At 43.9% G+C, this 24044-nt stretch overlaps 2 protein-coding genes across 5 annotated transcripts in view; one reads left to right on the top strand and one right to left on the bottom strand.

Annotated features, from left to right (window-relative positions):
* LOC137380811 (myb-related transcription factor, partner of profilin-like) overlaps window positions 1-2572 on the bottom strand; it is an 88349-nt gene extending 85777 nt beyond the window's left edge. For all 4 annotated transcript variants that reach the window (XR_010977083.1, XR_010977084.1, XM_068053191.1 and 1 more), the window contains exons 1-3: window positions 2319-2572; window positions 1528-1838; window positions 28-190 (exon numbers count right to left, since the gene is read on the bottom strand). Coding sequence is in view for 2 of the 4 variants with exons in the window: in XM_068053191.1 (XP_067909292.1) it covers window positions 28-190; window positions 1528-1838; window positions 2319-2433 (589 nt within the window). In the remaining 2 variants the exon portion in view is untranslated. The remainder of the gene's footprint in view (window positions 1-27; window positions 191-1527; window positions 1839-2318) is intronic.
* Window positions 2156-24044, top strand: part of LOC137380812 (F-box/WD repeat-containing protein 1A-like) — a 224887-nt gene continuing 202998 nt past the window's right edge. Inside the window, exon 1 of the mRNA XM_068053192.1 lies at window positions 2156-2341. Coding sequence (XP_067909293.1) covers window positions 2297-2341 — 45 coding nt within the window. The 5' untranslated portion in view covers window positions 2156-2296. The remainder of the gene's footprint in view (window positions 2342-24044) is intronic.

The raw sequence follows: 24044 nt of genomic DNA, 5'->3' as shown, positions 1-24044 counted from the left end.
GTCATTTCTCGTGAAATGCACACTTACCACTGAGTCTTGACACAACACCAAGATCCACAGCATCAAGGCCTTCGAAGCTTTCTTTCCCAAAGAGAAGGATCATATCATTCTCAAACTCTGTCAATGTTTTGATGTCTGGCCGGCTGCCACACGATAACTGGCGCGCTCTTCTGTTATAAGCAAGTTTTTCCTTTAAAGATAAAAGCAGCGGAGATTAGAACAGAATGATTCACACCACACAAATGCCTTCCTGCAATTCCAACATACATTGTCCATCACACAGTTTGCATTACACTGTTGTATTCACTTTGAACACTTGGCACATTCTTAATAACATATCTGTGTTGTCAGCAAAGCATGTATGCTTGTGTCTTTAATACAAGTAATAGTCATACTTAGAGTTGCCCTGGAGTCTCCAGAAATTAAGGATTAATCATCAGTATACAGCTGTGGGCAACCCAGGAGAAAAATCATATGGGCATTAAACTACAGGGTGCGGTTGAAGTGAATAACATGCATTTAAGGGGAAGCTTGATAAATAGCTGAGGGAGAAAGTAATAGGATATGATGATAGGGTGAGTTTTTTTTTATTCGTTCGGGGGATGTGGGCATTGCTGGCTAGGCCAGCATTTATTTCCCATCCCTAATTTCCCTTGAGAAGGTGATGGTGAGCTGCCTTCTTGAACCGCTGCAGTCCATGTGGGGTAGGTATACCCACATCGCTGTTAGGAAGGGAGTTCCAGGATTTTGACACAGTGACAGTGAAGGAACGGCGATATAGTTCCAAGTCAGGATGGTGTGTGACTTGGAGGGGAACTTGCAGGTGGTGGTGTTCCCATGCATCTGCTGCCCTTGTCCTTCTGGTTGGTAGAGGTCGCGGGTTTGGAAGGTGCTGTCTAAGGAGCCTTGGTGAGTTGCTGCAGTGCATCTTTTAGATGATACACACTGCTGCCACTGTGCGTCGGTGGTGGAGGGAGTAAATGTTTGTGGATGGGGTGCCAATCAAGTGGGCTGCTTTGTCCTGGATGGTGTCGAGCTTCTTCAGTGTTATTGGAGCTTCACCCATCCAGGCAAGTGGTGAATATTCCATCACACTCCTGACTTGTGCCTTGTAGCTGGTGGACAGACTTTGGGGAGTCAGGAGGTGAGTTACTCACCAAAGGATTCCTAGCCTTTGACCTGCTCTTGTAGCCATGGTATTTCTAAGGCTACTCCAGTTCAGTTTCTGGTCAATGGTAGCCCCTAGGATGTTGATAGTGGGGGATTCAGCGATGGTAATGCCATTGAATGTCAAGGGGAGATGGTTAGATTCTCTCTTGTTGGAGATGGTCATTGCCTGGCACTTGTGTGGTACGAATGTTACTTGCCACTTATCAGCCCAAGCCTGGATATTGTCCAAGTCTAGCTGCATTCTACACGGACTGCTTCAGTATCTGAGGAGTCGCGAATGGTGCTGAACATTGTGCAGCACAGAGGCTGGTGGTTTCTCGAGGCAGATGAACTCGGATAAACCCAATAGCCTCTTACCTTGGTGCTTTTCTTCAGGTCGTGGACCTTCTTCCGCACCTCTTCCCAGGTCCTGCGAGTCCCGGACACGGCGTTGACTTTCTCCATGACAAAGAGCCACGCTTGGCGGCGGCTCTGCATGGTGGGTGGCTGGCCTCCCTCGCCGAAGATGTCCCCCCGCCTCTCCATGACGGAGTCGATCAGCACGCGCAGGTCGCGGTCCTTGAAGCGGGCTTTGCGGATCCGGCGGTCTGGCATTTTCCGGAAGGGTGGCGGGCTCCACAGCTGGTTCCTCATCTTCACCACTCCACACCTTCCAGGAGGCAGCAAGACTACCCGCGAATTTCGTTAAAAAATTTTCGTTAAAAACCTCTCACATTTTCGTTCGGAAGAGCAATGTCGGCAGCTGGCAGCGCCACTCGGCACCAACTGCGCCAGCAAACTACAACTCCCGGCGGGCCCAGTGGGCACCGGCCGACCCACCCGGCGCGCTTTGCCTTATGGGAATCGTAGTTCACGTCGCCACGCAGACCAGACGGGGCTGCTGAGGGAGCGGGTGCAGGGGACTACAACTCCCAAAGCGCACCGCGAGAGGGGCGCGAGCAGCCGGAGGCAGCGCGCAGGCGCAGTCACACTACGGCCTAGGTGCAGGAGGCGGTGCTGTTGTCTGTCGCCCTTCACATTTTTTTTTACCTCAAGAGACCGAGGCCTGGTGATCAGGAACAAGGCCCGCGGGAAGGGGGGCGGGCGACTGGCGGAAAACAATCTCAGACACACATAAACACAGAGAATGGAGTCCGACTCGATCTTACACGACAAGGCGATGAAGCTGATGGTGAGTGAGAGGCCCGGCAGCGCCGGCGGGAAGGCCCAGGCTGAGGGAGCGGCGGGCCTGGCGCCGGCGGTTGGGCCCAGGCCTGCCGCCATTTTACTCTGTCAGGCAGGCGCAGCCGGGGAGTCATGAAATAGAAACAGAAAGTGCTGCAAATATACAGCAGGTCTGTCAGCATCTGTGGAGGAAGAAACAGGGTTAACGTTTCAGATCTGTGACCTTTCATCAGAACAGAGCCATGGTTAGTGCAGGGAGTGGGCAGGGCAGGGGGAGGGCCATGCATCATTGAGCAATGTAAAGTGATTCAGTCACGCACTGCGCATCATGTGGAAGGTAGGTTATTTTATTATACATTATGTACATTTATAGAATCAGTGAAACTTGCAGCATAGAAGGAGGCCACTTGGCTCATCATGCCTGTGCCGGCTCTTTGAAAGAGCAGTCGTGCTTGGTCCCACACCCCTGCTTTTTATCCTGGTAAGTAACTCATCCTCCAGTATCTGTCCAACTCCCTTTTAAAATTGTCTATGAAATCAGCTTCCACCACCTTTTCGGTAGAGTATTCCATATCCTGACATATCTGAATTTTTTTTTTTTTTGTCTCCCCACTAGATTTTTTTCCAATGACTTTGTCAGCACTAATATGTTTAACCTAGGTGGTTAATGTCCAAGTTGTCAGTTATGTGTTTTCATGCATGCAAAAAAATGTATAAACACAGCATGCTAAAGTGGCTTATACATGTTATCCATTGTACTTGTACAGCAATGTATATCTGCAGACGCTCATTGATTTGATAAAGTACAATAGAACAGACTTGTGAGTGAATTTATAGCTCATGGAATAAAAGGGACAAACATGGATACAAAATTGACTGAGTGATGGGAAACAGAGTCGTGGTTAATGGATTTTTTCCAGACTGGAGGAAGCTTTGCAGTGGATTTCCCCAGGGGTCGATGTTAGGACCCTTGCTGTTCCTGATATATTAATGACCCAGACCTTGGTGTACAGGGCACAGTGCCAAAATTTGCAGATGATACAAAACTTGGAAACATTGTGAACTGTAAGGAGGATAGTGTAGAACTTCAAAAGGACATTGACAGGGTGGTGGAATGGGCAGAAAAGTGGCAGATGAAATTTAATGCAGTGAAGAGTGATGTGATTCATTATGGTAGGAAGAATGCGGATAGACACTATAAAACAAAGGGTGCAATTCTAAAGGGGGTACCGGAGCAGAGGGAACTGAGTGTATATGTGCATAAATTATTGAAGGTGGCAGGACATGTTGAGAGAGCAGTTAATAGAGCTACAGCATAGTAGGCCTCATTTAATAGAGGCATAGAATACAGAAGCAAGGAAGTTATGTTAAACTTGTATAGAACACTGGTTTGGCCTCAACTGGAGTATTTTGTTCAGTTCTGGGCGCCACATTTCAGAAAAGATGTGAAGGCATTACAGAGAGTGCAGAAATGGTTCATGGGAATGATTCCAGGGATGAGGAACTTAAGTTAACTGGATCGATTGGGACTGTTTTCTTTGGAGAAAAGAAGTTTGAGAGGAGATTCGATAGAAGTATTCAAAATCATAAGGGATCGGGACAGAGTGGATAGGGAAAACCTGTTCCCATTGGTGGAGGGATCAAGAACAAGAGTGCACAGATTTAAGGTAATTGGCAAAAGAATCAATAGCAACATGAAAAAGTGTTTTACGCAACGAGTGGTTAGTATCTGGAATGCACTGCCTGAGTGTGGTGGTGACAGGTTCAGTTGAGGCATTCAAGAGGAAATTGGATTGTTATATGAGAAGGAAGAATGTGCAGGGTAACGGGGAGAAGGCCTGGGAATGGCACTAGATAGACTGCCCTTTCTGGGAGCCAGCGCAGACACAGCCCGAATGGCCTCCTTCTGTGCTGTAACAATTCTGATATTCCCCTCCCCCCGCCAGTGTCACACATGAAGTCTAGTATTAAAAAAAATGTGCATTTCTATAATGCCAATGAAATATTGTTTGAAGTGTTGTCACTTTTTGTAATGTGGGAAATGCAGCAGCAATTTGCACACAGCAAGTTCACACAACCAGCAATATGTTTATGATCAGTTATGTTAATAGTCAGAATTATTTTTTAGTGATGTTGGTTGATAGATAAATATTGGCCAGGACACTGGGGAGCACTCCCCTGCTGGTCTTTGAATAGTACTGTGGGAATATCCATGAAAATTTGAGGGGGCAGATGGTGTAGTTTTTTTTATTCATTCATGGGAAGTGGGCGTCACTGGCTATGCCAGCATTTATTGCCCATCCCTAATTGCCCTTGAGAAGGTGGTGGTGAGCTGCCTTCTTGAACCACTGCAGTCCATGTGAGGTAGGTACACCCACAGTGCTGTTAGGAAGGAAGTTCCAGGATTTTGACCCAGCGGCAGTGAAGGAACGGCGATATAATTCCAAGTCAGGATGGTGTGTGACTTGGAGTGGAACTTGCAGGTGGTTATGTTCTCATGCATCTGCTGCTCTTGTCCTTCGAGATGGTAGAGGTCGCGGGTTTGGAAGGTGCTGTCGAAGGAGCCTTGGTGCGTTGCTGCAGTACATCTTGTAGATGGTACACACCGCTGCCACTGTGCGTCGGAGGTGGAGGGAGTGAATGTTTGTGGATGGTGTGCCAATCAAGTGGGCTGCTTTGTCGTGGATGGTGACGAGCTTCTTGAGTGTTGTTGGAGCTGCACCCATCCAGGCAAGTGGAGAGTATTCCATCGCACTCCTGACTTGTGCCTTGTAGATGGTGGACAGGGTTTGGGGAGTCAGGAGATGAGTTACTCGCCGCAGGATTCGTAGCCTCTGACCTGCTCTTGTAGCCATGGTATTTATATGGCTACTCCAGTTCAGTTTCTGGTCAATGGTAGCCCCTAGGATGTTGATAGTGGGGGATTCAGCGATGGTAATGCCACTGAATGTCAAGGGGAGATGGTTAGATTCTCTCTTGTTGGAGATGGTCATTGCCTGGCACTTGTTTGGCGCAAATGTTACTTGCCACTTATCAGCCCAAGCCTGGATATTGTCCAGGTCTTTTGCATTTCTACACAGACTGCTTCAGTATTTGAGGAGTTGCAAATGGTGCTGAACATTGTGCAATCATCAGCGAAGATCCCCACATGTCTTCAGGTAAGTTTTCCAAACTCTGATTGGAATATTGTTGGAGGACGTGACATCTGCAAATATTACTGTATACCTCTCCCTATCTCCTTGGATTCTGGGTCCATATGAAGGTGACAGCTTTGAATTGGGAGTCTCTGTCCGAGCCAACCTGTATTTGGACTTCAGACATCAAAACCAGGCAGCAAGTGAACCAAATTGATAAAGGACACAAAGGACAGCGGGCTCTGCTCACAGGGCACATCATCCTAAACTCTGCTCAACACCAAGATTTCTAAAGCACTCATTGGGCTCTGACTCAATAAGAGAGTTTCCACAGAATGAGGGAAATTGCAGCACAGGAGGAGGGCATTCAGCCCTCAGTGCTATTGCTGGCGGTCTCTCTTCTGTAACCTAATCCCCCAAGATTCTTAGATACTCCTTTTCAAATACTTTCCCATCCCCTTTCAAATGATCCAGTCTCTGTCGCAATACCTGTGGCAAAGCATCCCGTGGTCTAATAACTCAATCTCTAACCTCCTTCAGTCCTACAACCCTTTGGTATCTATTTGCTCTTCATATTCTGACCTCTTGAGCATTCCAGTTGTCATTGCTGCACCATTGGCAGCTGTGCCTTCAGCTGCCATGGTAGTAAGCTGTGGAATTCCCTGCCTGAACCCCTATAGCTCTCTCTCCTCCTTTAAGACACTTAAAAAAAAAAAAACCTACCTCTTTGACCAAACTCTTGATCAGCTGGTCTAATATCTCCTAACGTGTCTCCGTGTCAAATTTGGTTGGATAACTATCCTGGTAGTTGCCTTGGGATGTTTTACTATGGGAAAGGCAGGCATGACAGATGGGTGACAACTTTGTGACACAGGAAATGTGCATTAGAAATATATGGCTCACAATGTAGAAGGTGCACCATCATATTACTTTATTAATATAGAAAGTATGTTATGCATTACATTGTCATACACTATACAATATCTGTTAAAATGTGTTTATGTTGATGTACTTAATGTACAACAGTATTTACTGCATAACAATGAGCCTTTGAAGGTGGCAGGAGAAGTTGAGAAGGCTGTTTAAAAAGTGTATGGGATCCTTGGCTTTATAAATAGAGGTGTGGAATACAAAAGCAAATGAGTTCTGCTGAACCTTTTATAAAATACTGGCTAGCCCCCAGCTGGAGTATTGTGTCCAGTTAAGGGCAGTACTCTTTAGGAAGGCCTTGGAGAGGGTGCAGAGGAAACTTTACTGAAATGGTACCAGGGATGAGGGATGTCAATTACGTGGAGAGCCTGGAGAAGCTGGGGTTGTTCTGCTTAGAGCAGTGAAGGTGATACAGGCATTCAAAATCATGAAAGGTTTTATCGAGTAAATGAAGAGAAACTTTCTAGCGGCAGAAGTGTTGGTAATCAGCGGACACAGATTTAAGGTGATTGGCAAAGAACTAGAAGAAACGTGAGCAACAAAAAATTTATTTAGCGAGTTGTTGTGATCTGGAATGCACTGTCTGAAAGGGAGGTGGAAGCAGATTCATTAATAACTTTCAAAAGGGAATTGGATAAATACTTGAATGGTAAAAAACTACAGGGCTATGGGGAAAGAGCAGAGGACTGGGACTAATTGGATAACTCTTTCAAAGAGCTGACACAGGCACAATGGGCTGAATGGCCTGTTTCTGTGCTGTATCATTCTATGATTATACAGTATATCAATGTATAAAAGCAAATGCTTTCTGGCTATACCATGACATGATCCACATTGTGCTATGTATCTCGGTTCATGCATTGTGTCTGATACTTATTGTCGAAGAATATGCAGAATGCGTATTATATGTGTGTATGTGTTATATATCTCTTGTATATTTAACTGTCAAATAATTTACAGTGCTACAAATGCAGTTTAGCATATACTTTCAATACCTATGTCAAAGAATATACATATTAGCTCTACCAAGGAGCTAGCACAGACACAATGGACTGACAGGCCTCCTTTGCTGTATCATACTAACGATGCATTATGAAAAGATATACTGAATATCCTACAAATGTACATATTTTCAGTCAATGTCTTCCATTCTAAATAGCTATGTCTACACCTGCTCTCCAATGGAGGTGCCGGACTGCGGCCACTGACAGGAGGGTGTAATGGCAAGTTTTCATAGGAAATTTCCATTATTAATGACATTGTAATATATAATGTATAAAAACAAGGTCAGCAGGTATGAAAAACTACTAAGGATTAATGAAAACAACCAATTCTGAAAGACCAATTAGACCCCTATTTCATTATTGGTCATAAAGGTTTGACACCTTTTTTTTTGAAAATGAACCAATCGGATGGCTGAACATCTTTTATCTTCCCTTACTAACTGAAATATCTAAATATCCAGAAACAATGTTATGGACAGAATTGAGAGAGAACTGAAACCCCAGTTCTTTCCCCTTTACAGTCCATAATCAATGTGTTTTTGACCAGGAAGATGTGCGAGTTTCTTAACCCCTGAGTGTATGGCCAATTTGAATGCTTTTTGTGGGTTTAAATAAAGAGGATTATTCTTATTCACACGTCCAACCCAAAAGTCTAACGCTACATCACTCACTCATGTTAGAGAAATCTCCAAGCCTGTTTGTGAAGCAGACACTGAGGCTAGGATGCTTTGGTGTAGATTGTTTATTGCTTGTCAGAGCTTACTTCTGCTCTCCAGCAACACCAAATCAAATTAGTCACAATACCGTAGAGGAGGAATTCTTGGAGTGGATGGTTTTCTGGATCAATACGTTGAGGAACCAACTCGAGAACAGGCCATCCTAGACTGGGTATTGTAATGAGAGGGGAATAATTGACAGTCTAGTTGTGCGAGACCCCTTGGGAATGAGTGACCATAATATGATAGAATTCTTCATCAAGATGGAGAGTGACATAGTTGATTCTGAGACTAGGGTCCTGAATCTTAGCAAAGGAAAATACGGAGGTATGAGGCGCGAGTTGGCTATGATGGATTGGAAAACATTACTTAAAGGGACAACGGTGGAAAGGCAATGGCAAACATTCAAAGAGAGCATGGATGAACTGCAACAATCGTTTATTCCTGTCTGGCGTAAAAGTAAAACGGGAAAGATAGCCAAACCATGGCTTACAAGGGGAATTAGAGATAGCATTAGATCCAAGGAGGAGGCATATAAATTCGTCAGAAAAATCTACAGACATGAGGATTGGGAGCAGTTTAGAATGCAGCAAAGGAGGACCAAGGGATTGTTTAAGAAGGGGAAAATAGAGTACGAGAGCAAGCTTGCGGGGAACATAAAAACTGACTGTAAAAGTTCCTATGGGTATGTGCAGAGAAAAAGATTGGTGAAGACAAATGTAGGTCCCTTACAGTCAGAAACAGGGGAATTTATTATGGGGAATAAAGAAATGGCTGACCAACTAAATGCATACTTTGGTTCTGTCTTCACAAAGGACGACACAAATATCATACCAGAAATGTTGGGGAACACAGGGTTTAGTGAGAGAGAAGAACTGAAGGAAATCAGTATTAGTAGAGAAATGGTGTTGGGGAAATTGATGGGATTGAAGACAGAGAAATCCCCAGGGCCTAATGGTATGTATCCCAGAGTACTTAAGGAAGTGGCCCTAGAAATAGTGGATGCATTGGTGGTCATCTTCCAAGATTCTATAGACTCTGGAACAGTTCCTACAGATTGGAGAGTAGCTAATGTAACCCCACTATTTAAAAAGGAGGTAGAGAGAAAGCAGGGAATTATAGACCAGTCAGCCTGACGTCGGTAGTGGGGAAAATTCTAGAGTCCATTATCAAAGATTTTATGGCAGAGCACTTGGAGAACAGTGGTAGAATCGGACAGAGTCAGCATGGATTTACAAAAGGGAAATCATGCTTGACAAATCTACTGGAATTTTTTGAGGATGTAACTAGTAGAGTTGATGAGGGGGAGCCAGTGGATGTGGTTTATTTGGACTTTCTGAAGGCTTTCGACAAAGTCCCACATAAGAGTGCAGGACATTCTGAAGGGAGAGGATGAACAGTCAGAGGTCGTGGTACACATTGGTACCAACGACATAGATAGAAAGAGGGATGAGGTCCTGCAACAAGAATTTAGGGAGCTAAGTAGCAGATTAAAACGCAGGACCTCAAAGGTTGTAATCTCTGGATTACTCCCAGTGCCATGTACTAGTGAGTATAGGAATAGGAGGATAGAGCAGATGAATGCGTGGCTGAGGAGGTGGTTCAGGAGGGAAGGCTTTCATTTCCTGGATCCACTGCATTTGTTTCTGGCAAAGGTGGGACCTGTACAAGTTGGACGGGTTGCACCTGAACCAGAATGGGACCAACATCCCTGTTGGGAGGTTTGCTAGTGCTGTGGGGGGAGGGGGGTTTAAACTAATTTGGCAGGGGGATGGGATGCAGAGTGGAGTTACAGTATTGGGTGATGCATAGTCAAATATGGAAGAGAAATTGAGTCAGTCTGGAAGGCAGAGCAAATATAGACCTGTTAAGGCACAAGGGGAAAATGCTGGATTGCATCTGTTTTAATGCAAGGAGTCTTACTAGTAAGGCAGATGAATTGAGGGCATTGATTAGCACATGGCATTATGATATCGCTATCACAGAGACATGGTTGAGGGAGGGGCAGGACTGGCAGCTCAATACTCCAGGGTATAGAATCTTCGGGCATGACGGGAGGGGGTAAAAGAGGTGGCATTGCACTGTTGATCAAGGAGTCAATTACTGCAGTAAGCAGGGATGATATCTTAGAAGGTTCCTCAAATGAGGCCATATGGGTAGAACTTCAAAACAAAAAGGGGGCAATCACTTGGTTGGGAGTGTACTACAGGCTGCCGAACAGTCAGGGAGAGATAGAGGAGCAATTAGGTAGGCAAATCTCAGAGGTGTAAAATAATAGGGTAATAGTAGGGGATTTCAACTTCCCCAATATCAACTGGGATCGTCTTAGTGCAAAAGCTTTAAAGGGGGCGGAATTCTTAAAATGCATACAGGAGAGCTTTTTGAGCCAGTACGTAGATAGTCCTACAAGAGATGGGGCAGTACTGGACCTAATCCTAGGGAATGAAGCCGGACAGGTTGTAGAAGTGTCAGTGGGGGAACATTTCGAGGATAGTGACCATAACTCTAAGATTTAAGGTAGTTATGGAAAAGGACAAAGATGGACCGAAAATAAAGGTACTGAATTGGGGGAAGGCCAATTTTGTGATAAAACAGGATTTGGCCAAAGTGGACTGTGCACGGCTACTTGTAGGAATGTCGACATCAGATGAGTGGGAGTCATTCAAAGAGGAAATATTGAGAGTTCAGAGCCAATATGTACCCATTAAGGTGAAGGATAGAACCACAAGTCCAGCGAACCCTGTATGTCAAGGGATACAGAGGATTGGATCAGTTTTTTTAAAAAAAAGAGGCAGCTTATGGCAGATTCAGAGTGCTGAAAACAGTGGAGGCACTGGAGGAGTATAGAAAGTGTAGGGGGGTACTTAAAAAAAGTAATTAGGAGAGCGAAGAACATTGTATGTTTTCAAGAAGGAGTTAGATATAGTTCTTGGGTTTAAAGGGATCAAAGGATATATGTTTGATTGACATCATATTCCAATTCTGAAACACATTCATTTAAAGCATAATTTCTTCTGTACAGGCTATAAAATCAAGATATAACAATTCTTAAACCCACATCAGGGAACAAGGAACTTAGGGGAAATTCCTGCCGGGTTCTCCGGTTTCCCCCCACAGCCAAAGACTTGCAGGTTGATAGGGTAAATTGGCCATTGTAAATTGCCCCTAGTGTCGGTAGGTGGTAGGAGAATGGTGGGGATGTGGTAGGGAATATGGGATTAATGTAGGATTAGTATAAATGGGTGGTTGTTGGTTGGCACAGACTGTGGGCAGAGGGGCCTGTTTCAGTGTTGTATCTCTCTATGACTATGATATGGGGCGAAAGCAGGAACAGGTTACTGTGTTGGATGATCAGCCATGATCATAATGAATGGCGGAGCAGGCTCGAAGGGCCGAATGGCCTGTTCCTGTTTTCTATGTTTCTGCCACCAACCAGTGCTGGCTCGCTCGTTTTTATATACACACACTTGAATACAATTAACTAATTAACACCCAACACCAGTTCACCCTATTATCTTGAACTACCAGGTATTTATCATCCATTAACAAAACTTCAGGCCCTAACAGATTCCCCCTTTTTTCTTTAAATTAAATACATATACAAATAAATAAACAAAAGAAAAAGAAATAAAAAAACAATGGCACATTTTTCTTTATATTATTTATTAACTTTCAACAGCACCAGCCATTAACATGCTGTATATTCCCCCCCCTTTAAAGAAAAAGCGATCTTATCGTAAAAAATTTTTCCGCGTTTTCCTAACTTATAACACAAGACGGCCCTCTTCGAGGACATCCAACACTTTTTTCGAACAAGCAGCTCTCTTAGTAAAACAATCCAACAACTGATGACTTGCGTCAACCCATTTTATGTTGGAAATTTCTTTTCTTTCCAACATTTTTTTATACTTGCAAGATCAATCCTCAACCTCTTTTCTGCAACATTTCTTGTCGAATGGACATTGTCCCAGACAGCATAGTTATCTATGTAGCATTCTATAGGAAAATCCTTCTCCGATTGCCCCTTGTACAAGAGTTCCTTTAAAATACTTGATAAGTACATATTCATATCTATCGCTTCTATCAGTGCAAGTGTCTCAGCGGCTAAGGTGCTTTTAACTATCCTCTTTATTTTCTTCGATTCCCAGGCTAACGGACAACATTTATCATTTCTTCCCACCAAAAAACATGAACCCTGCTGTGCTCGAATAACCATCGGGATGATTAGCGTGTGAGGCGTCACTAAAAATGACCAATTTCATCTCTTCTGGGTCACCCAATGCTGGAAACTTGAGTGTACATTTATCAAAACTCAATCTCTTCAATGTCTTATTTGCTTTCAGCACTTCCCCAACAGTAGCATGTTTCAGCATGGTGCTCAATTCTAATGCACCATAGCAAGTATCCGGCCTAGGTCAACTGCCTGATTAAGCTCCTTAACTGGTCTACTACTTCCTTGGTTGCAGAGTTTTCCTTTTGTGAGGATCTGGCCTGATTTATTGGGATCCTATTAACATTCTCTAGGTAAGATTGTTGATTTAGTGTTACCCCTAACTTAGTCTGCCTAGTATTCAACCCTATATATTTAAAAGCTCCGGAAGTCTGACTTCCAATTTTAAATTCTTGCAGAACTTTATCTACCACAAATTTCTCAAATGCCTTAGATCCTCCCCACAGAAAATCATCTGCATGCATCAAGAAAATTCCTTTTAGATTTTTTTATTTTTTTAGATTTAGAGATACAGCACTGAAACAGGCCCTTCAGCCCACCGAGTCTGTGCCGACCATTAACCACCCATTTATACTAATCCTACACTAATCCCATATTCCTACCACATCCTCACCTGTCCCTATATTCCCCTACCACCTACCTATTCTTTCTTCTTTTGGGCCTCCTTATCTCGAGAGACAATGGATACGCGCCTGGAGGTGGTCAGTGGTTTGTGAAGCAGCGCCTGGAGTGGCTATAAAGGCCAATTCTGGAGTGACAGGCTCTTCCACAGGTGCTGCAGAGAAATTTGTTTGTTGGGGCTGTTGCACAGTTGGCTCTCCCCTTGCGCCTCTGTCTTTTTTCCTGCCAACTACTAAGTCTCTTCGACTCGCCACAATTTAGCCCTGTCTTTATGGCTGCCCGCCAGCTCTGGCGAATGCTGGCAACTGACTCCCACGACTTGTGATCAATGTCACACGATTTCATGTCGCGTTTGCAGACGTCTTTATAACGGAGACATGGACGGCCGGTGGGTCTGATACCAGTGGCGAGCTCGCTGTACAATGTGTCTTTGGGGATCCTGCCATCTTCCATGCGGCTCACATGGCCAAGTCATCTCAAGCGCCGCTGACTCAGTAGTGTGTATAAGCTGGGGGTGTTGGCCGCTTCAAGGACTTCTGTGTTGGAGATATAGTCCTGCCACCTGATGCCAAGTATTCTCCGAAGGCAGCGAAGATGGAATGAATTGAGACGTCGCTCTTGGCTGGCATACGTTGTCCAGGCCTCGCTGCCGTAGAGCAAGGTACTGAGGACACAGGCCTGATACACTCGGACTTTTGTGTTCCGTGTCAGTGCGCCATTTTCCCACACTCTCTTGGCCAGTCTGGACATAGCAGTGGAAGCCTTACCCATGCGCTTGTTGATTTCTGCATCTAGAGACAGGTTACTGGTGATAGTTGAGCCGAGGTAGGTGAACTCTTGAACCACTTCCAGAGCGTGGTCGCCAATATTGATGGATGGAGCATTTCTGACATCCTGCCCCATGATGTTCGTTTTCTTGAGGCTGATGGTTAGGCCAAATTCATTGCAGGCAGACGCAAACCTGTCGATGAGACTCTGCAGGCATTCTTCAGTGTGAGATGTTAAAGCAGCATCGTCAGCAAAGAGGAGTTCTCTGATGAGGACTTTCCGTACTTTGGACTTCGCTCTTAGACGGGCAAGGTTGAACAACCTGCCCCCTGATCTTGTGTGGAGGAAAATTCCTTCTTCAGAGGATTTGAACGCATGTGAAAGCAGCAGGGAGAAGAAAATCCCAAAAAGTGTGGGTGCGAGAACACAGCCCTGTTTCACACCACTCAGGATAGGAAAGGACCCTACCTATACTAGGGCCAATTTACCTATCAACCTGCAAGTCTTTTGGTTGTGGAAGGAAACCGGAGCACCCGGAGGAAACCCACGCAGACACAGGGAGGACTTGCAAACTCCACACAGGCAGTACCCAGAATTGAACCCGGGTCGCTGGAGCTGTGAGGCTGCGGTGCTAACCGCTGCGCCACTGTGCCGCCCAGTTTTTTTTCATAGTACCAATAAAACATTGCCGATCCACCTTTAGTTGAATACAACCTGCTTTTAGTAGGACTGACCGAACTGAAAAATACTCCACCCTGGATACATCATTTAGCCCATAAACACACTTTTTTTAGCTTCCATAATTTCCTTTCTTTATCTCCAGCTTCTTTTGATGGCTTTAAAAATATTTCCCTTTGAAATTTCTCTTCTTGCAAAAATGCTGCTTTGATGTCAGTGGACTTACATTCCCAGAGTGTCGCTTAAAGGGTGAGGAAAATCCTCAAACTTGCTTTTCCTGCTGTTGGGGAGTCCACTCGACCTTCCTGGTCACCTAGTCGTTCCTCAAATCCCTGAGCTGCAAGTCTGGCCTTTGCTTTATATGTACCATCGGGAAGTACTTTCTCTGTACAGATCCATCTATGGGACAATTGCTGGTTGTCCTCTACCAGGCACCTCCGTGTATACGCCAAACTCTCTCCAACTGTCAAGCTCTTTTTGCTTGACATCCTTTATCAATTTACCATCTAACTTGTTAGTAGCCACTAGAGCTTCTCTATTGTAAGGGCTCCTACTGCTTGTGGCGCCCCTCGCCTGCTCTCTGGTCCTTGCTTTAGTGAAACCACGTCCCCTACTAGATTTCCTATCCCTTTTTGGACTACTACTACTCGACCTATCCCTCCTACAGCCAGACCTCCTTTCGCAAGTTTGTGACCTTTTCCTTGGACTGTGATCATCTTCAGGCCCACTGTCTGAACTTATACTATGTTTTCTGGCCTTCCACATTTTCACTTCCTTCTGCCAATCTATAGGTCTGATATCCTGTCCCTGGTCTTAGACATTCAGCCAATGCTTGTATTTCTCTGTGACCTTTCCTGCCCTTCTTATAATCATGGCTTCCCTCCATTCACTAGTCCTTTCTGGCATATATGTCACTCTAGTTCCAACTTTTGCTCATTGACCTTTGGGATAAATGGCCTTATCTGGATCTTCACTATCACTCGGTCCACTCTCAGTCAGCCCATTATCTGCCACAGTCTGTTACTTGCAAAGATCTGACATATGTGCATGCGAAGTACATGCATCATCAGTGTCCATCATTTGTTCAGATTCTGTCAATGTATAATAAGCAGCGAGGAATGTACTCTAATGGTTTGGTTGCCATGTTGCAAAATCACCATTTTGCCATCAATACCTATAACTTTTGATTAGATTAGATTAGAGACTAGAGATACAGCACTGAAACAGGCCCTTCGGCCCACCGAGTCTGTGCCGAACATCAACCACCCATTTATACTAATCCTACACTAATCCCATATTCCTACCAAACATCCCCACCTGTCCCTATATTTCCCTACCACCTACCTATACTAGTGACAATTTATAATGGTCAATTTACCTGTCAACCTGCAAGTCTTTTGGCTTGTGGGAGGAAACTGGAGCACCCGGAGAAAACCCACGCAGACACAGGGAGAACTTGCAAACTCCACACAGGCAGTACCCGGAATCGAACCCGGGTCCCTGGAGCTGTGAGGCTGCAGTGCTAACCACTGCGCCACTGTGCCGCCCCTCTGTTTTTTTGTTTTCCTGGGCCCCTCTGTTCTTTCTGCCGTTCTCTTTTGTAATACACCATATCACCGGGATCAAAATTATTTTCTGATGGCCAGATCCGATACCTCAAAGCTCTCCTGATTTTTTCTGAAACCTCAGCCTTAATAAATGCTCTTCTCCTTGCATGCATGGCATTCAAATGTTCTGCAAAAATTGTAGTTCTCTCTAAAGCTGGGGGATGATCCCACATTACCGAAGGTATTTTCGGATTTCAGCCATAAACTAATTGATATGGGCTGTAGCCCCCAACCATTTGAAGCGTGTTTTTCGTATGTACTGCCTATGCCAGGGCAGTAGTCAATTTACAATTTGTCTGATCTAACATTTTTCGGAGCATTTCGTCAATCACAACATGATATCTGTCACAAATCCCATTTACTAAAAGGATTTTCTGCTGCCGTGTGCATTGATAACATTATTCATATTTTCACACATACTCCTGAACTCATCATTGGCAAATTCTCCTCCATTGTCAGTTAGAAACCTAGCCAGTGCTCCCAGTCCTGTTCCTATCCACTTTTCCATTATCTTGTCCACTATTGCTTTCTTGTCTTTACTATAAATTACTGTTGACAGACTGAATCTAGTCGCCATGTCTATAAAGCATAGAAAAATGTTTTTTTCTTTATCCCATACCATTAAGTCCATCACTATGGTTTCATTAAAGTCCCTTGCTAATGGGAGACTCACTATGGGTCGCGATGGCATCCTCCTGTATTTTTTACAGATATCACATTTTCCACTGATGTTTTCAATAAGTTTAGTGTAGTCATCTATTATCCCTGCATCTTTTAACAGCATATTCAACCTATGACAAGATGGATGTGCAAACTGTTGATGTAGTTTTGAAATAATTTGTCGATTCTACTTTTAATCCCTACCCCCGGATGCTATCCTACTTAGAGATGTTAGGCCTCGCCAAAGGTAATAATGTCCTGACTGTGTAAACCGCTAAGCTACAGATTTCCCAAAGATAATCGCCTTATCATGTTCCATATCCAATTTCATCTGAGCTTTTTTCATAGACGGTTTACTTAACAACAAAGGTATTTCACTGGATACTACATCCATACTAACAAAATGGTTTACCCCTGCTATTTTACACGGAATTACCACTCTTTTTAGTGATTTCAACGTGTTGTCATCCTGAAACAGATAGAACTGTCGTATTCTTTGACCATTTTTTGGTCTTCCTTACTTAAAGAATCCAAGTAACACCTTAACTAGTCCACTCCACATACTGTGGACGTACACCGTCTAGTACTGCGCAGTTGAACGAATCTCCGATTAGGACACTCATTACCGGACTGAAGCTTCTCGTGACCAGTACAATTCCTTCTGATTGATCAGTGGCGTCATCCTTGTCTTCCAAACCTTCAACGTCGAGTGTCATCTTAAAAACCCTGTTATTCCTTTTTGGACAATGCAACGTACAGTGATACTTTGGGTCACATCGGAAAGACCTGTTGACCACCTCTCGGTTATTCCTGGGGTTCATCCTTCTGCCATAATTACCCAATTCCTGCTGTCTGTTATAGCTGCCAAAAGGGTCTCGATCCTCATTTGTTTTGTGTGTGTTTCTCCTTTCGTACTGATGTCTAGACCCCATACTTGAATGGCCTCGAAATGCTGCAAGTATTGTATCCTCCACCTTCGGTGCCACCGCTAAAGAGCTCATCTGTGCCATGAAAGCAGCCGGATTGGAATGTTTTCCCAAAAATATTTTTAGGGCGTCAGCCATCTGATCATATGGCCTATCTTTTTCATTGAATCTAACTCCGGTTAATACCAAGGGCTCCATGTTCAATATCCTAGTACAAACCAACAATTTGAAGGCAAGTGCTGATCTCGGAATTTCCAAGCAGAATCGCTGCAACCTTGCATATAGTCGGTTAAACTCTCTATGGAAGAACCATCCATTTTTCTAAATTTATTAATGTCTGATCACGCCTCATAGGCACTTAATAAGTCATCTTTCAGACAAATTGTATCCATATATTTCAAGAGTTTGTCCAAACCTTATTGTCCAAATAATGAGCCTCTATCTCAGAGAACACTTCGCCCTTGGACTTACTTCTGGCAGGAAGTGATGGTGTAAGGGCCATTCCTTTCTTCCTTTTAGATAAAGGCGTAACCCGTGTCCATATGTTAACTTCATTCTTCCATTGATCGTAAGGTTCAGCTTCACAAAACAGTGGTGGAAAATCATATCCCGACACCTTACACTTGGTTTCAGTCATCTTTCTTCAAACAAGAACTGCAAATACAGCTTTCTCAAAAAAAAAAGACTCCAATTCTAATCTCCTGTCTGAAAACAAATCTTCGTCTCCAGTCTTCACTTTCAGGCAACCATCCTGTGCTACCAATGTTAGAGAAATCTCTAAGCCTGTTTGTGAAGCAGACACTGTGATTAGGATGCTTTGGTGGAGATTGTTTATTGCCTGTCACAGCTCACCACCACCTTCTCAAGGGCAATTAGGGATGGGCAATAAATGCTAGCCTAGCCAGTGATGCCCACATCCCGTGAATGAATAAAAAAAAGCGAACTTCTGTTCTCCAAACACCACCACTAGCCAATGCTGGTGGCTCTTTTGTGATGTGTATATATACACACACACTTGAATACAATTAACTAATTAACACCCAACACCTGTTCACCCTATTATCTTGAATTACCATGTATTTATCATACATTAACAGAACTTCAAACCCTACAATTCACGCGCATGCACTCACGCACTTACTTGAGAAAGAAAGCTGTTTGGCTTGTCTTGGGGAAAAGGTATGCATTGTGGCCCTGGTGGATAAGGTGTTTTCACTCCTGAAGTGTAGTTAGATGGATACAATAGCCGGAGTCATATATTGAAGTCATTGCAGGATTCTCTCGAAGAGGTGGATTTTTCAGCATGTCAAGAAGTCAGTTGCATATAAATTTATTCCGAGGAGGTCGGTTTTCTGTGCTGGTGGACTTGCAAAGGAACAGTTTCAAAGACTTTAAGATGTTACAGCCTCCAGTTCTTTTAAGGCACGATAGTATTGCCTGGTCTGCCTGCTGCTTTTTCTAAGGTCTGTATTTTAAAGATTTTTAAAAGGGGACCAAAATGGCTGCCCCACTATGTGACTTCTCACAGTTCCTATTCCAAATACAGTGGGGGTCCAGGTTGATCAGCCTCATCCTGTTTACTGTTGTAAGATCTCCCTGCTGATGGTTAAGACAATTACCTTTTGTTTCAGCAGAAAACTATTCAATTCAGGAATGTTTCCCTATGGTTTCAGGATGGACGTTGATGACAGCTCTTAGTCTGGAAGGTATTCTTCTGTCCTCTCAGACAGTGGCGCAGTGGTTAGCACCGCAGCCTCACAGGTCCAGCGAGCCGGGTTCGGTTCTGGGTACTGTCTGTGTGGAGTTTTCAAGTTCTCCCTGTGACCGCATGGGTTTCCTCCGGGTGCTCCGGTTTCCTCCCACATGCCAAAGACTTGCAGGTTGATAGGTAAATTGGCCATTGTAAAAAGAATTGCCCCTAGTGAGGTAGGTGGTAGGAGAATTGAGGGAAGGTGGGGATGTGAGAAGGGAAATGGGATTAATATAGGATTAATATAGGATTAGTATAAGTGGGTGGTTGATGGTCGGCACGGACTCGGTGGGCCGAAGGGCCTGTTTCGGTGCTGTATATCTCTATGACTATGACAGTGAGTCCGTTCTTGAATACACAAGCCGAGTCAGCTGACCTTCAGCCATCTTTGCAGCCCATATCCACTTTTAATGTCCATTGTGGTTCATTTAAAACGAAAGGAAAATTGAGTTCCAGAAGATGCTATGCTGAATATAGTCCATAAAACCATAGAACAATTTCGGCACAGAAGAAGGCCATTCAGCCCATCGTGTCTGTGCTGGCTGAAAAATCTAGCCACCAATCAAATCCCACCTACCAGCAGCCGGTCCAAAGACTTGCAGGTTACAGCACTTCAGCTACATGTGCAGGTACCTTTTTAAAAGAATTGAGGGTTTCTGCCACCACCACCATTCCTGGCAGCGAATTCCAGACACCCACTGCCCTCCGGATAAAAAGTTTTTCCTCACGTCCCCTCTAATCACCAATCGCCTTAAATCTGTGTCCCCTGGTAACTGACCTCCTCGTCAGGGGAAACAGGTCCTTCCTGTCTATTCTGTCTCGGCCCCTCATAATTTTGTACACCTCAATTAAGTCTCCCCTCAGCCTCTTCAGTTCCAGGGAAAACAACCCTAGCCTATCCAATCTTTCCTCATAGCTGCAACTTTCAAGCCCTGGCAATATTCTTGTAAATCTCCTCTGTACTCTCTCCAGAGCAATTATGTCCTTTCTGTAATGTGGTGACCAGAACTGTGTGCAATACTTCAGCTGTGGCTTAACCAGCGTTTTATACAGTTCCAGCATCACATCCCTACTTTTGTATTCTATACCTTAGCCAATAAAGGAAAGCAATCCATATGCCTTCTTCACCACCTTATCTACCTGTGTATTCCCTTTCTTTATTTGCCCTCCCCAAATGCATTACCTCACACTTCTCCGGATTGAATTCCATTTGCCACTTTCCCACCCACTCAACTAAACCATTGATATAATTCTGGAGTCTACAGCTATTCTCTTCATCAACTACACGGCCAATTTTTGTGCCATCAGCAAATTTCCCAATCATGCCTCCCACATTTAAGTCCAAATCATTAATATATATACCACAAACAGCAAGGGACCCAATACTCAGCCCTGAATGGCACTGGAAACAGCTTTCCATTCGCACAAACATCCATCGACTACTACCCTTTGTTTCCTGTCCCTGAGCCATTTCTGGATCCAACCTGCCTCGTCCCCTGTATCCCATGGGCTTTCATTTTACTGACCAGTCTGCCATCTGGGCCCTTGTCAAATGCCTTACTAAAATCTATGTAGACCACATCCACTGCACTACCCTCCTCAATCCTCCCTGTTACTTCCTCAAAAAACTCAATTAAGTTAGGAAGACATGACCTTCCTTTAACAAATCCATGCTGACTATCCCTGATTAATCGGTGCCTTTCTAAGTGGCAGTTTATCCTGTCCCTCAGAATTGATTCTAACAATTTACCCACCACCGAGGTCAGACTGACCGGCCTATAATTATTTGGCCTATCCCTCGCATCCTTTTTAAACAATGGTATAATGTTCGCAGAGCTCCAATCATCTGGTACCTCACCTGTATCTAGTAAGGATTTGAAGATGATCCTCAGTGCATCCACTATTTCCTCCCTGGCTTCCTTTCACAACCTGGGATGCAATCCATCCGGCCCTGGCGCTTTATCCACTTTCAAGGATGTCAGACCCTCTAGTACTTCCTCTCTCATTATGTTTATCTTATCAAATATTTCACACACCTCCTCTTTAACTTCAATGTCTGCATCAACCCTCTCTGTGAAGACAGAGACAAAAAAACTCATTAAGAACCCTGTCCACATCATCTGCATCCATGCATAAGTTCCCTTGTACATCTTTGATAGGCTCTACCCTTTCCTTAGTTATCGTCTTGCTCTTAATGGACTGATAAAACATCTTTGGATTTTCTTAGATTTTGCCTGCCAATAGTTTTTCATGACCTCGCTTTGCTTTTCTAATTTCCTTTTTTACTTCACCCCTGCACTTACTATACTCCTCTAGGCTTTCTAAAGTATTAAGATATTTGTGATAGTCGTAAGCTTTCTTTTTTGCTTTAATTTTCCCTGTAAGCTTCTAGAGAACCAGGGGGCTCTAGATTTGGCAGTACCACCCTTAATCTTTGTGGGAACATGCCTACACTGTGCCCGTAGTATCTCGCTTTTGAATGCCTCCCACTGGTTTGCCACTGATTTTCCTTCAAGTAGCTGTATTCAGTCCACTTTTGCCAGATCACCTCTCAGTTTCGTAAAATTTGTTTCCCCCCAATTTAGAACCATGTTTAAAGTTATGAATAGGACATGCCTGTACAGGGCATGACAACAAGGTTCAGAGCTGTTCATTATTCTGTCATTAACATTCTCTCTGCACTGATGCTTTGTGTTTCACCACACCATTAGCACAGTGCCTTTGCCCCATGACGACCTAGTCAGTTAATCTCTCCTGCTCCCTGCCTTATCACATACGTTTCTTTTTGTTCCCTTCCCACCCCATCCCGCTTCGCTTGCTTAAAACCTATTGCGTTTCTAACCGTTGCCAGTTCTGATGAAAGGTCACAGACCTGAAATGTTAGCCCTGCTTCTCTCCCCACAGATGCTGCCAAACCTGCTGAGTATTTCCAGCACTTTCCATTTTTATTTCAGATTTCTAGCATCCACAGTATTTTGCTTTTATTTCAGAGAAGGTTTACTGGACTAATACCTGGAATGGTGGGTTGTCTTATGAGAAAAGGTTGAACAGGCTAGGCTTGTATCCGCTGGAGTTTAGAAGAGTAAGAGGCTACTTGATTCAAACATACAAGATTCTGAGGGGTCTTAACATGATGGATGTGGAAAGAATGTTTCCTCTTGTGGGAGAATCTCGAACAATGGTCACTGTTTAAAAATAAGGGGTCACCCATTTAAGACAGAGATGAGAATTTTTTTCTTTGAGGGTTGTGAGTCTTTGGAATGCTTCCTCAAAAGGCAGTGGAAGCAGAATCGTTGAATGTTTTTAAAGCAGAGGTAGATAGATCCTTGATAAGCAAGGGGGTGAAAGGTTATTGGGGGTAGGTGGGAATGTGGAGTTGAGGTTACAATCAGATCAGCCATGATCTTACTGAATGGCGGAACAGGCTCGAAGGGCCGAGTGGCCTACTCCTCCTAGTTCGTATAAAACAAAATTTAAAAAAAATTAATGACCCGATTTAAACTTGCCCATTGTATTGCCTTTTAAAATCTTTATTAAGTGTATTTTACTTTAAGGACTTTACCTCTCTCTAAAATCTATCTTTGAACTTGATATTTCTGCCCTCAGTCAATTAGCTGAAGGCAGATCCTGCAGTCTGAGCATGTGCAGTGTGTACATTTCCCAGGATGCCCCAGTAACATTCAGTCACCCAATTGCGAGAACATTTCTCTTCAGCTTTTAAGGCTCTTTTGTTCGTTTTCAAAACATAATATAAACTAGAGGACCAATTTCTAAAGCTTTATTCAGGTAAGATTTATGTTGAGTATTTTTAAAGAGGCTGTAAGAGAAAACACCGCTCTACTTCACGTGTGACAGAGTGGACTGATTACACAGTTTTGCAGCTTTTTGATCTGTTATAAACCATCTTCTTTTTATTTCTCAGTGGGAAAGTCCAATTGTGTTTCTGTCAATAACAATATTTTCGAATGTGTATTTTAAAAATTGATTGAAGTGCAAAGTAGGCAATGTATTTAAATAGGTTTTCAATTAATCTTTTACAGAAAAGCTATTCATTTTTACTATAGAGTGTGTTGAGCTGGGGATGGGGGGGCGGTGTAGAGAGAGAATATAGAGAAATAGTGTCTCATCTGAATTTTGAGTTTTTGTATGAATGCATTCACTTTTTAAAACTCAGGCCAATAAAAAGGCTTTGATTAACATCATCTGTATGATCTTAATAGATAAATATAAGTATTCTTATCAGTGAGGGTGATGAAACAGTAATGCAACAAGACTCATGTCCTGGAACTGCTCACAAAACACTGAGATCAGTGTGTGTAGCGATGTTGTAGAAATACAAATCTCTGCTGCTAGACCCAACCTTCTCCAGGTGCTGCCTGTCCCGTTCTGTACCTCATTCCACGCACCTGGCAGACTCTGTGGGCGGCGCAGTGGTTAGCACCGCAGCCTCACAGCTCCAGCGACCCGGGTTCAATTCTGGGTACTGCCTGTGTGGAGTTTGCAAGTTCTCCCTGTGTCTGCGTGGGTTTCCTCCAGGTGCTCTGGTTTCCTCCCACATGCCAAAAGACTTGCAGGTTGATAGGTAAATTGGCCATTATAAATTGCCCCTAGTATAGGTAGGTGGTAGGGAAATATAGGGACAGGTGGGGATGTGGTAGGAATATGGAATTAGTGTAGGATTAGTA

Source organism: Heterodontus francisci, chromosome 20, assembly GCF_036365525.1.
Source record: "Heterodontus francisci isolate sHetFra1 chromosome 20, sHetFra1.hap1, whole genome shotgun sequence".
In the NCBI taxonomy this organism is placed as follows: domain Eukaryota; kingdom Metazoa; phylum Chordata; class Chondrichthyes; order Heterodontiformes; family Heterodontidae; genus Heterodontus; species Heterodontus francisci.
This window is presented reverse-complemented; position numbering and strand designations above follow the sequence as displayed.